This window comes from Neofelis nebulosa, chromosome 7 (assembly GCF_028018385.1).
Source record: "Neofelis nebulosa isolate mNeoNeb1 chromosome 7, mNeoNeb1.pri, whole genome shotgun sequence".
NCBI lineage: Eukaryota > Metazoa > Chordata > Mammalia > Carnivora > Felidae > Neofelis > Neofelis nebulosa.
Genome location: NC_080788.1, coordinates 74,189,500 through 74,199,558, shown reverse-complemented (window position 1 = coordinate 74,199,558; position 10,059 = coordinate 74,189,500). Strand labels below are relative to the sequence as shown.

Here is a 10,059-nt window from a genome sequence, read left to right as displayed (position 1 = left end):
TCTTAGTCATTGACCCAGTCAAGGGAAAACTACTCTGTGATCCCACCTTCTTTCTTTGGTCACCAAACTACTGCCTAGAGTGGGTAAAACCGGCTGAGATAAATTGACTGCAGTAAGTAGTATGATTTTAGGAGCCAATGATGTGTTCGAAAAGCCAAATGAGTGACTGGCTTTCAGTTATCTGTTTCAAATGACTGAATGAAGTTAATTTGATTAGGGTTTCTCTCTCTGGGAATCTGGCTATTCTTGATGTGGTAAGATGACTAGGGTTGGCGACCCACTCTCTAACACCTCATTATGTCCTATAAACTGCTTTTGTAGTCACCTTACTTCTGGTAGGAGTTATGACTACACCAGTGACCGATAACAAGGAGGCCCCAGTAGTTGGACAGGCGAGGGTAAAGAGTGAACATGGCCTACCCTGGTTATACCTGCTGGGATATGCTTATAGGAATTTTATTCCTTCTCTACTCAGACCAGAAAGGGCCTGGATTTCTGAGTCCTGTAGCTTTTGAATGGTGATCATCCATCAGTGGGCACCTGCGAGGCATGGTGAGAAATTAAAACATTGACTCCCCTATGTGATAAAGATTCTCCGTTTTCTTCACTGGATCTTGAGAGGGCAGGGGAGAATATAAAAACTTGCCCAAGGTTTTATCCTTACTTTGTGCATCTTTGTTTCTGTGTAAAGGGCCTGCCATCTGAAAGAAAAACAACCTGATTTATTCTCCTCCAAACTGGAAACTAGTCTTTTTCTCACACTAAAATTCAGAGGAGGAACATATGGAAATATGTACTAACAAGACACTAGAAGGGCTATGAAGGCATAGAGGTGGGCGTTTGAGGAAAGAAAAAGGAGTGAGACCTGTCTTAGGTGGATGTCCAGGAAAGGCAAGCCTAAGAAAATATGAGTGCAGCCCACACTGGAAGGCAGAGCTTGGAGTTATCCAGGTGACTGGCTGGGACATTTCCAGGCAAAGACAAGATGGTATTTCAAGACCATGATTTGGCAAAGAGGTGGTGTTTTTGAAGCACAGAAAGAAGGCCAGTGAGTCACGAAGACGATGATGGTGATTTGAGATTTGGCTGGAGAGTTGTGCTGGGTTCCAGATTTGCAGAGCCTTGAGAGCCTCGTGTGGTAAGGAGGATGGTGCATTCCAAGTGCAACTGGAAGCTATTGGAAGGTTTTCAGCAGAGAAGGGACACGATCTTGTTTATGTTTTAAAAAGACATCATTCTGGGCGCCTGGGTGGCTCAGTCCGTTAAGCGGCCTCAGGTCATGATCTCACGGTTTGTGAGTTCGAGCCCCACGTCGGGCTCTGCGCTGACAGCTTAGAGCCTGGAGCCTGTTTCTGATTCTGTGTGTGTGTCTCTCTCTGCCCCTCTCCTGCTCGTGCTCTGTCTCTCTCTGTCTTTCATTACTAAATAAACATTAAAAAAAAAGTTTAAAAAGGCATCACTCTGGCAGATAGTAGGAAGAAGAAATTGGAACAGGCAAGAGGAACAGGAAAGTGGATCAGGGGATTTATTGCAGGGTGTGGGGGGAAAATCACATAGGAAAATTGTCATCACTTTTGATTCAGAGTCAATAGAGTAGGAGAAAAAATAGGGGCAGGCAAATGTGGATTGAGGGTATGAGAAAAGGAAGTGTGGCCAGGGTATAAAACCCTGGAAATGACCAGGCCTGGAGAGGCAGGCAGAGGCAGAGCACAGAAAGGGGATCCTTGAGGAAGGGAGTGGTTGGTGGTTCGAATCGACTGCAGCCAGTAGATATCTGGGAAGTCTGTCTGCAGGTGGCAAACATTTTTGGCTAGCTGGTAGTTGAGGAGTGTGACTATAGTTCCTGGAGAGGTTGGGGAACAGACTGGCAGAAACTAAGTAGAAAAACACGTCCTCAGTGGATGGAAGAATAGGCATATTCTCAGGATCAGGATTGAGGCACTGAATAGAAGGCCAGGATCCAATTCCCAGGACTGGGCACAAGAGCCTTTGTTTCAGAAACAGGGCAAAAGTTTAGTCACTATAAAAGGAGCACCAGGGTGAATGTGGACTACCAGGAAGTGAGGCTGAGGCTGTGTCCCACAGAGCTGGCCTGAATCTTTCCCAAATCTCCTTGCCTGCAGCCAGGATTGTCCCAGAACTTAGAGGGAAGGGTCAAATGAGGAAAGGACAGGTTTTGTCAAGAGGGAACCACCACTGAGACCACTTAAGAGTTGTCACACTGGGATTCTGCCGTCTACATTTTTCCTGCCTTGTCTTCTTTTAGCCATTGCTTTGTTACCATAAATTCATTGAACACCCACCTTGTGTTAGGTGCCATGGGGAACCCAACAATGAAGATGACATGGTCCCTGCTCTATAGGATCCTACGATGGAGTATTCTGTCTAGGTGATTATTATACAGGTGGATTGCATTGTAGCCTCTTGGAGATTCCATAGAGATTATGTTTGCTCCTAGCTACCAGAATAGCGACAGAAGTAATGCGGTCTCTGTGTTGTTAGAGAAGTTTGTGACATTCAGTGGGACATCAGATAGCATATTTACTTGCTGTCAAAGATTGGTCTTACATACTTCTTGTGATAGGCAGCCTCTGAGATGGCCCCAGTGTCTGCACCCTATCGTATTCATGTCCCTGTGTAATCCCCTCCCCTTGTGTGTGGCTGGAACTGGTGACCAGCTCCTAATGAATAGAACACAGGAAAAGAGATAAGATGTCACTTCTGAGAATGTTCCAAAGATTCTGTGGTTTCCATCTTCTATGCCCTCTCTTGGTCTCTTGATTGTTCTGAGGGCAGCCAGCTGCCTTGTTTTGAACTGCCTTGCGGAGAAGCCCCTGTGTCAAGGAATTGATGTCTCTAGACAACAGCCAGCAAGGACTTGAGGCCTGTCAGCAGCCACATGAGGGGACTTGGAAACAGATCTTCTCCCAGATGGAGGCTTGAGATGGCTGTCATTTTAGCTTATGACTTGGTGATAGCCTTGTGAGAGATCCTGAGCCAGAGGCACCAGTTGAGTCATGTCCTGATTCCTATCTCAGAAACTGTGAGCTAATAAAGGCTTGTTGTTTTAAGGTGCTAAGTTTTTGGGTAGTATGCTACACAACAATGGATAATGAATACTGTTCTCTTCAGGATTCTAGCTTTTATTTTTGAGGTGTCATAGTGGGGTACTCAATGCACGATGAGCTGAGTACAGATATCCTACTTCCTGTGCCTTTGGTCTTAAGCTCTCTGCTGATGATAGCTACTTTGAACTTTCTTTATACTCTAAATCTTGAGCTTAGTTTACTCATTAATGATTATCATATAAAGTCTTAGAGAGTAGTATTTGTTACTCTGGATTTGAATATAGAGATTTCATCGTCCAAGTGGTTAGTGACGGGCTTACAAATACTAACATCACAATTTCTTCTCAGCTCTATGACAATTCTGCTTTTTGGATAGCTTTCGTGCTATAAACTAAACAATGAGAATGAGAAATAGACAAGTAGACAATTCCATTGCCACCGGAAACTGTTACGAAGAGTTCCTTGTCTCATGGGGTGCCTGGGTGGCTTGGTCGGTTGAGTGCCCAACTTCAGCTCAGATCATGATCTCACAGTTTGTTAGTTGGTTAGTTCATGAGTTCGAGCCCCGCCTGCTTTAGATCTTGTGTCCCCTTCTGTCTCTGCCCCTCCCCGACTGGTGCTCTCTATTTCAAAAAACTGACCGACCAACCAACAATCTAACATTAAAAAAAAAAAAAAAAAAAAGAGTTCCTTGTCCTAGTCAATGTGCTTATCCCAAGTTTGCTGTGTCCACAATACAGTTGCCTAAGACAGGACCAACTCTGAACCTCCTAAGCCAGCTTTTCTCCTTACTGCTTTGTTTCTGTGATAACATCTTTTGGATTACCTAGACTCAATATCTGGGGCTCTCCTTTAATTCTGTTTTTTCCTGTGATCGTTTTTCCTCTTTAGTACCCAAGCCCTAGCAGGTTCTGCCTGTGCAACATCTCTTACATATTTTTTCTTGTTGCATTGCCATGTATACTACTCAAGTTACCTCTTGTTTGAAGTATTTCTGTTATCTTTTTAACTTTTTATTAAATTTCAAACATATACAAAAGTAGAGAGGTTATATAATGAATCTCCATATAATCATTACCTAACTTTGACAATAACTAAGTCATGTCCATTCTTGTTTCACCTACACACACCCCCAGTTTCCCCTTTCCCATATTATTGTGAAACAAATCCCAGACATCATGTCATTTCATCTGTACGTTTCAGTAAATATTAAAGCCATAGCACTCTTTAAAATGTAAATATAACACCATTACTACTTTTTAATTTTTTTTGGCTTCAGGAGTAGAATTTAGTGATTCATCACTTATGTGTAACAATGAGTGCTCACCATAACAACTGCCCTCCTTAATACCCATCAGCCATTTACCCCAATCCTCCGCTCACCTCCCTCCATCAACCTTCAGTTTGTTCTCTTTTGTTAAGAGTGTCCTATGGTTTGTTTTCCTCTCTTTCTCTTTTTTTTTTTTTTACCTTCCCACATGTTCATCTGTTTTTTTTTTCCTTTAAATTCCATATATGACTGAAATCATATGGTATCTGTCTTTCTCTGACTGACTTACATGGCTTAGCATAATATACTCCAGCTCCATTATTAGTTTTAAAAATGAAAAATATGTCAATCATCAAAAGGATTATTATTTTAATTTGAATTGTCCTGACTATTACTATGGTTGACCATCTTGCCTTATTTATTGGCTCTTTGGGTTTGCTTTTCTGTGAAGTATCTATGCATATCCTTTGCTCTTTATCTATTGGGTGGTTTGTCTTTGTATATTATGAATAATAACCCCCTATTAGTAATATGCATTTTCCATCTACCCCCCCTTCCTACATACCCATTCAAACAATTCTTTCTACAGTTCTCTTTCCCTTGACTGGTGGATGGGATTCAGGGTATGTATGATGAATTTTCTGGCCACTCATATTATTTTAGAAGTTCTCCATTCGCTATAAGTCCAAAGAATCGGGTTATTACGTTGCCCAATTCTATGTAATTGTTAAAATTCTGAACATCACTGGAAGTGAAAAGGTATTCCTTGCTCCACTTAAGGCCTCTTTCAGGTGGGAAATCTTCAGAGGGAAAAGGTGTGTGCTGTTGGCTTCATCTGCCTTAACTCTGTATGCCCACCTCCCCCTTGCCTGTGTTTTCCACCCCTGCCCTCTTCCAGGGATATGGGACAGGGTGGTGGTGGCAAGTAGGGGATGGAGAACCTAGAGGAAACGGAAGGTGATACGGACAAAGACAGTAGTGGTGGTGGTGGTTAGAAGTGGTGGGGTGCTGGGGCGCCTGGGTGGCGCAGTCGGTTAAGCGTCCGACTTCAGCCAGGTCACGATCTCGCGGTCCGTGAGTTCGAGCCCCGCGTCAGGCTCGGGGCTGATGGCTCGGAGCCTGGAGCCTGTTTCCGATTCTGTGTCTCCCTCTCTCTCTGCCCCTCCCCCGTTCATGCTCTGTCTCTCTCTGTCCCAAAAATAAATAAAAAACGTTGAAAAAAAAATTAAAAAAATAAAAAAGAAGTGGTGGGGTGCTGTGTATATTTTGAAGGCATAATCTACAGAATTTGCCAATGAATTGGCTGTCTGATATAAGAGAAAGAGGGAGAGTCAAAGATAAAATAGTTTTGCTCGATCTGGAATCTCTAGTTTTCTTACTGTGGTAGAATACATGGAACATAAAACTGACCATTTTGACCATTTTAAAGTGTATGGCTCAGCGGCATTCACAGTGCTGTGCAATCATCAGCACTACCCCTCTCCAGACCCTTTTCATCATCTGAAACCAAAACTCTGCATCCATTAAACAATACGTCATTCCCACCCCCACCTCTAGCCCCTGGTTCCCACCAGTCTACTTTCTGTCTCCATGATTCTGACTACTCTAGATACCTCACATAAATGGCATCATCCGATATTTGTACTTTTGTGTCTGGCTTCTTTCACTTAGCAGAATGTCTTCAAGATTCATCCATTTTGCAGCATGTGTCACAATTTCCTTCCTGTGCAAGGCAGAATAATACCCCATTGTATGTTTATAGCACATTTTGTTGATCCTTTTATTCATCAGCAGACATTTGAGTTGTCCCCATATTTGTGGTTAGTGTGAATAATGCTGCTATAAACGTGAATGTACAAATATCTCTTTGAGTCCCTGCTTTTGGTCCTTTTAGGTATATACCCAGGCTGGATTGTATAGTAAATCTATGTTTATTTTTGAGAAAGTGCCCTAGAGTTTCCACAGTGGCTGCACCATTTTCCGTTCCCACCAGCAATGCACAAGAGACAGGAAGACTGAGGCTCAGAGAAGTAACCAACCAGTAGGTAGAAGAGCTGTTATCAATAGGAATGAGGAATTTCTATCAATTTTAATAAAAAGAAGCATAAGAAGTTTGTGTACAAAATAATAAGCAATTGGGCTTAGTCCTCTGTTGAGTTCTTGCTGATGTATTACTGTGAGAGGAGCACAAGTGTGAAATGAGGGCAGTGCTAACAGAGAACTGTTAGCACCCTCTCTTCTGAGGGTGTTGGAGCAACAGACCCCAAAGAACCAGTTAGGGTGCAAGTACTTTTTGAGTATTTATATGGTCAATGACAATGGGTTGGTGCTTGAGGCTTGTGGTGAATTACAGAGCTGGGACCTGCTCCCAAAGAGCTCTTTATATTCTGTTGGGAAGCCAGGCAGACACAGATGGAATGAAGAGAATAATTCAAATCTGATAATTAATAAAAATGCTTTGGGGGTCTAGAGAGCTTATGAGTTTATGCTGAGTTGCATAGTGACTGGCACCCCAGAAACATGGCGGCAGAGAATTTTCTAAGTGGGAAAGTCTCCATTTCTGGCAGGGGCCTGAATCGTGTTAGCCTTCCTGGGAATATTAGTTTCAGCCTCTTAATTCCACAGGTTTATAAGAAGAGCTTGTTTACCTGCTCCTTAAACACCTGCTTCACCTGCTTGTTCCGCAAGGTGTAGATGAAGGGATTGAGCATCGGGGTCACCACGGTGTTGAGCAAGGCCACCACCTTGTTCCTGTCCTCCCCCTCATTTCCCTTGCCTGACCGGATGTACATGAAGATGCAGCTGCCATAGAAGAGAGACACAACAATGATGTGGGAGGAGCAGGTTGAGAAGGCTTTCTGCCTCTCCTTGGCCGAGGGGATGCGCAGGATGGTGTGGAGGATGTGGCCGTAGCAGGTGGCCGTCACGGACAGAGTGCCCAGCAAGCTGAGGTTGGCCGCAATAAAACCCAGAAGTTCTATCAGACTCGTGTCTGCACATATGAGTTCCAGGAGTGGAAAGTTGTCACAAAAGAAATGGTTAATGACATTGGGGCCACAAAATGGCTGCTGAAAAGTGATGGAACTTGGAAAGACAATGAGAAGGAATCCTGCCATCCATGAACAAAGAACTGACTTCACACAGACCCTTTTGCTCATGATGGTTGCATAACGTAAGGGGTTACATATGGCCACATACCTGTCAAAGGACATCACTGCCAGCAGGAAGAACTCTGTGGTGCCCAGGGAGAAATAGAGGAAACTTTGTAGGAAACAGCCTGGGAGAGAGATGGTCTTGTATCCAGTCAGGATGTTGGTCAGCATCTTGGGGAAGATGACCGAGGTGAACCAGATCTCCAGGACAGCAAAGTTGCGGAGGAAGTAGTACATGGGGGTGTGGAGGCGCCTGTCCACGAGGGTGATGCCCACGATGAGGAGATTCCCCAGCAGAGTGAGGAGGTAGGTCAGGAGCAGCCCCAGGAAGATGAGCATCTGCAACTCACAGGCATCTGAGAGTCCCAGCAGGACAAACTCGGTGACAGCGGTGTGGTTCCTCATGGCTCCTCTGACCTCTGCTGAGGGTGGCCAATCAGAGGTGTGCAGCATCAGGAGGAGGGATGCTCTGGCGACCCAAGGACACTTGGAACTGAAAGGAAAGAGGGATTGAGAGCTGAAGGAGTCCTTTAATTCTTTGATCTCTGAGTCCCTTTGTCTCCCTCCTCAGGCTGGTTGTCCAGATCTCATGGAGTTAGCATCAAGTCACACATACTTTGACCTAACGTAAATCAATTTTGGGGGAGTCCTTGGGAAAAGTTTTCCCATTTCTCTGTTTCTATTAGGAAACTCCGTATTAAACTCCTTTCATTCTTTTCTCATATTCATCCCACCGCTACAGGGGGTCTCTCAAGTGTATTAAGATTTATGCCACTGCAAATCCTGTACCCGATGTATCACAGACCTTGATAGAAAGCATTGGTGGAATACTTACCCTATAGCTTGTTACAGAAGGCATTTAAGTTAGAGATGGTGGTTGCACCTGAGCTCCATCATTCACCAACAAGTCTGGGACCGTTATCTACCTAACCAAAACTGTTTCCTTGGTGGGAACAGTAAGAGCACCTTTGTAAAAAGTTCTCCCACAACTTAAATAAATAATGCATTTCCAACACTTAGCACAAGGCTAGCCACAGAGCAAGCACTCACATAATGTTAGGTATGTTCATTTCCTCCTTTGTGACTGAAACTCTAGTGGGACGATAATAAGAGGAAATCAGAGTAAAATTGGAGAAAAGATACCGTGACTTGGGCAATATGTACTGAAACAAACTGTTTAAAAAATACAAAGATATTATCAGCTCATTATGGAAAGCTTAGGAACCATAGAAAATCCATAGGAAACAGAGCAAAAATTTCACACGTAGCCCCATAGAGACATTTTAATTCAGATTTTGATTTACTTCTATTGTATTTTTTCCATTCTTAGTGTTTAATAACAGTGTTTATTGCTTTACATACCATGCTCATAAATTATGTATTTTGTACCTCTTTCCTTCTGACATACTAGTGTCACGTTATTATAAACATTTTGTTAATCTATTATTTGGCTGATACTTTTCAAGGGATGCACGTGCTATGAAATTGATACATAGTGTGGGAGAGAGCATATATTCGCAGATGAGGCATCACGCTTAATTTTTTGGGATAATATCCTAATAATGATAACAAAGAATCATAACAATTAACAGCGATATTCAAGATTGTTCATCAGTCAATTTCAAATTTGGAGAGTATATATCTTTGTTTTAAGTGATTGTCACTTCTCTGTTTTACATTACTTAATATTGTCCTTAGAGATTTGGATACAGAACTAGACAAGCTTGTCATTGGTTGTTCTTCATAGAAATGACAGGTTGAGGCGAGCTTCTGTAGGGAGGAGGTGACTCCATCCAAGACAGGAGCAGGACCTAATGTGATCAGATTGCATCAGAAAAGTGATAACATACGACATTATAGCTATGTGACATATGTATTTTCATGGAGAAGGACTGGATGAGAACCTGGGAAAAGGAACATGATTGCCAATCAGGATGGGAGGATCGTGGGTGATTTTTTCTTTCCTCTTTTAATTATTGTAATGTTTGCTTATGAAATAACAAGTTCAAACTCATAAGAGGAACCAGCACCGTCAGCCCATTTGTGTTAAGAGTTGGGCAGAACGTTTCAGGAGAGACAAAGGGGAAACCAGTGGCTGTCCATGAAAATGGTAAACAAAAGCTTTAGAGATTCTGGGACTCATGAGCTGGACCTGGGTCAGGATAGTGAGAATGATGAAAAGAATCAAAGAGGTCAGCTGGGCGGTAGCCTGCCTGTGGCACCTGTAAACACATGACAGGTTTCTGGGCAGGGTGTCCAGAGCAGTCGGATTCCCCTTCCCCTATTCCAAAAATTGCACCCATGCAGGTTACCTCACTAGCTGCCAGGTGAGGTGTTCTATTGTCTTCAAGGCAGTTGTGATGATGGAGACTCCTGGTTTTCAGAGGAAACTCCTGGCTCTGCAATGTTGCCCAAGGACTATGTTTCTTGGGAGATCCACCAGGGATTCAAAATGAAGGAATCTCCAGAGCTGTAACATGGTCGGAAGGTCATGGACATAGGCGGGCCCTGTCCTCTTTGTACCGCACGTGTCCCAAACCTCCATGTTTTCCAACAACCAGTCTTCCTT

General features: G+C 43.4%; 1 protein-coding gene across 1 annotated transcript; it reads right to left on the bottom strand.

Moving 5' to 3' along the window:
* Window positions 1-5,584: 5,584 nt before the first annotated feature.
* Window positions 5,585-8,026, bottom strand: LOC131516935 (olfactory receptor 6E1-like). The gene has a single exon (XM_058738478.1). The coding sequence runs from the start codon at window positions 7,941-7,943 to the stop codon at window positions 6,966-6,968; it is 978 nt and encodes a 325-aa protein (XP_058594461.1). The 5' UTR covers window positions 7,944-8,026; the 3' UTR covers window positions 5,585-6,965.
* Between the last annotated feature and the right edge of the window lie 2,033 nt (window positions 8,027-10,059).